This window comes from Penaeus monodon, chromosome 33 (assembly GCF_015228065.2).
Source record: "Penaeus monodon isolate SGIC_2016 chromosome 33, NSTDA_Pmon_1, whole genome shotgun sequence".
In the NCBI taxonomy this organism is placed as follows: domain Eukaryota; kingdom Metazoa; phylum Arthropoda; class Malacostraca; order Decapoda; family Penaeidae; genus Penaeus; species Penaeus monodon.
The window spans coordinates 15,086,865-15,087,591 of NC_051418.1; the positions used below are offsets into that span (position 1 = coordinate 15,086,865).

Here is a 727-nt window from a genome sequence, read left to right on the forward strand (position 1 = left end):
TATAGCTACGTTAACGTAACTATATCCGTCGCGTACGATCCAAGTGCAAATTCCTGCCTGAACTCCAGTGGGCCTTTGCCGCATTTGGCTCTCCTTCATTCTCACCTTGTCTTCGTCTGCCAAAGCCTTTTCGATGATTCTTTTTTTCTCTTACCTAAAACACTTTCCCCCGTTAAGCTGGCACTCACTTCTTGTCGAAGTTGTGCGTAGGACCCTTGACCACATCCTTCCCGCAGGTACGGCGAGGACTACTGGATGCTCGACATGGACCTCGACTGCGCGCGCACGGAGAACAGTTGGTTCGAGGTGAAGGGCTGGCTCGAGTTCGCCGGCGGGTACACGGGCTGGGAGTCCAACGTGGTGCAGCAAGAGTGCTCTGGGGACGTGGGAGGCCAGCCGCCCTTCCCCTCCATCGACCACATGGCGCGCTGTGGCCACATCAATGTCTTCACCTGGAACGAGGGCGACTGCGTCATCTCCTCCTTCCCCAGCGTTACAACGGCCACTTCGGAGGCAACCACGGCTGCCACCCCGGACACGACCCTCAGCCCTGGAGCAACTGTAACAGCCGGTTCTTCAACTGCAACTTCAGAACCTTCGACTACGACAGAATCGCCAATCAAGCGCACTGTCATTTTCATCGAGCAGCACACTGTCGATGGGCAGAACGTGTTCCTCAGAGGAGGCCTCGGTGAACCTCTTACTCCATCTCTCAGTAAGTACTGAA

General features: G+C 55.8%; 1 protein-coding gene across 1 annotated transcript in view; it reads left to right on the forward strand.

Moving 5' to 3' along the window:
- LOC119594267 overlaps positions 1-727 on the forward strand; it is a gene marked incomplete in the record, with an annotated part of 40,083 nt that overhangs the window by 9,623 nt on the left and 29,733 nt on the right. Inside the window, 1 exon segment of the mRNA XM_037943333.1 lies at positions 237-715. Coding sequence (XP_037799261.1) covers positions 237-715 — 479 coding nt within the window.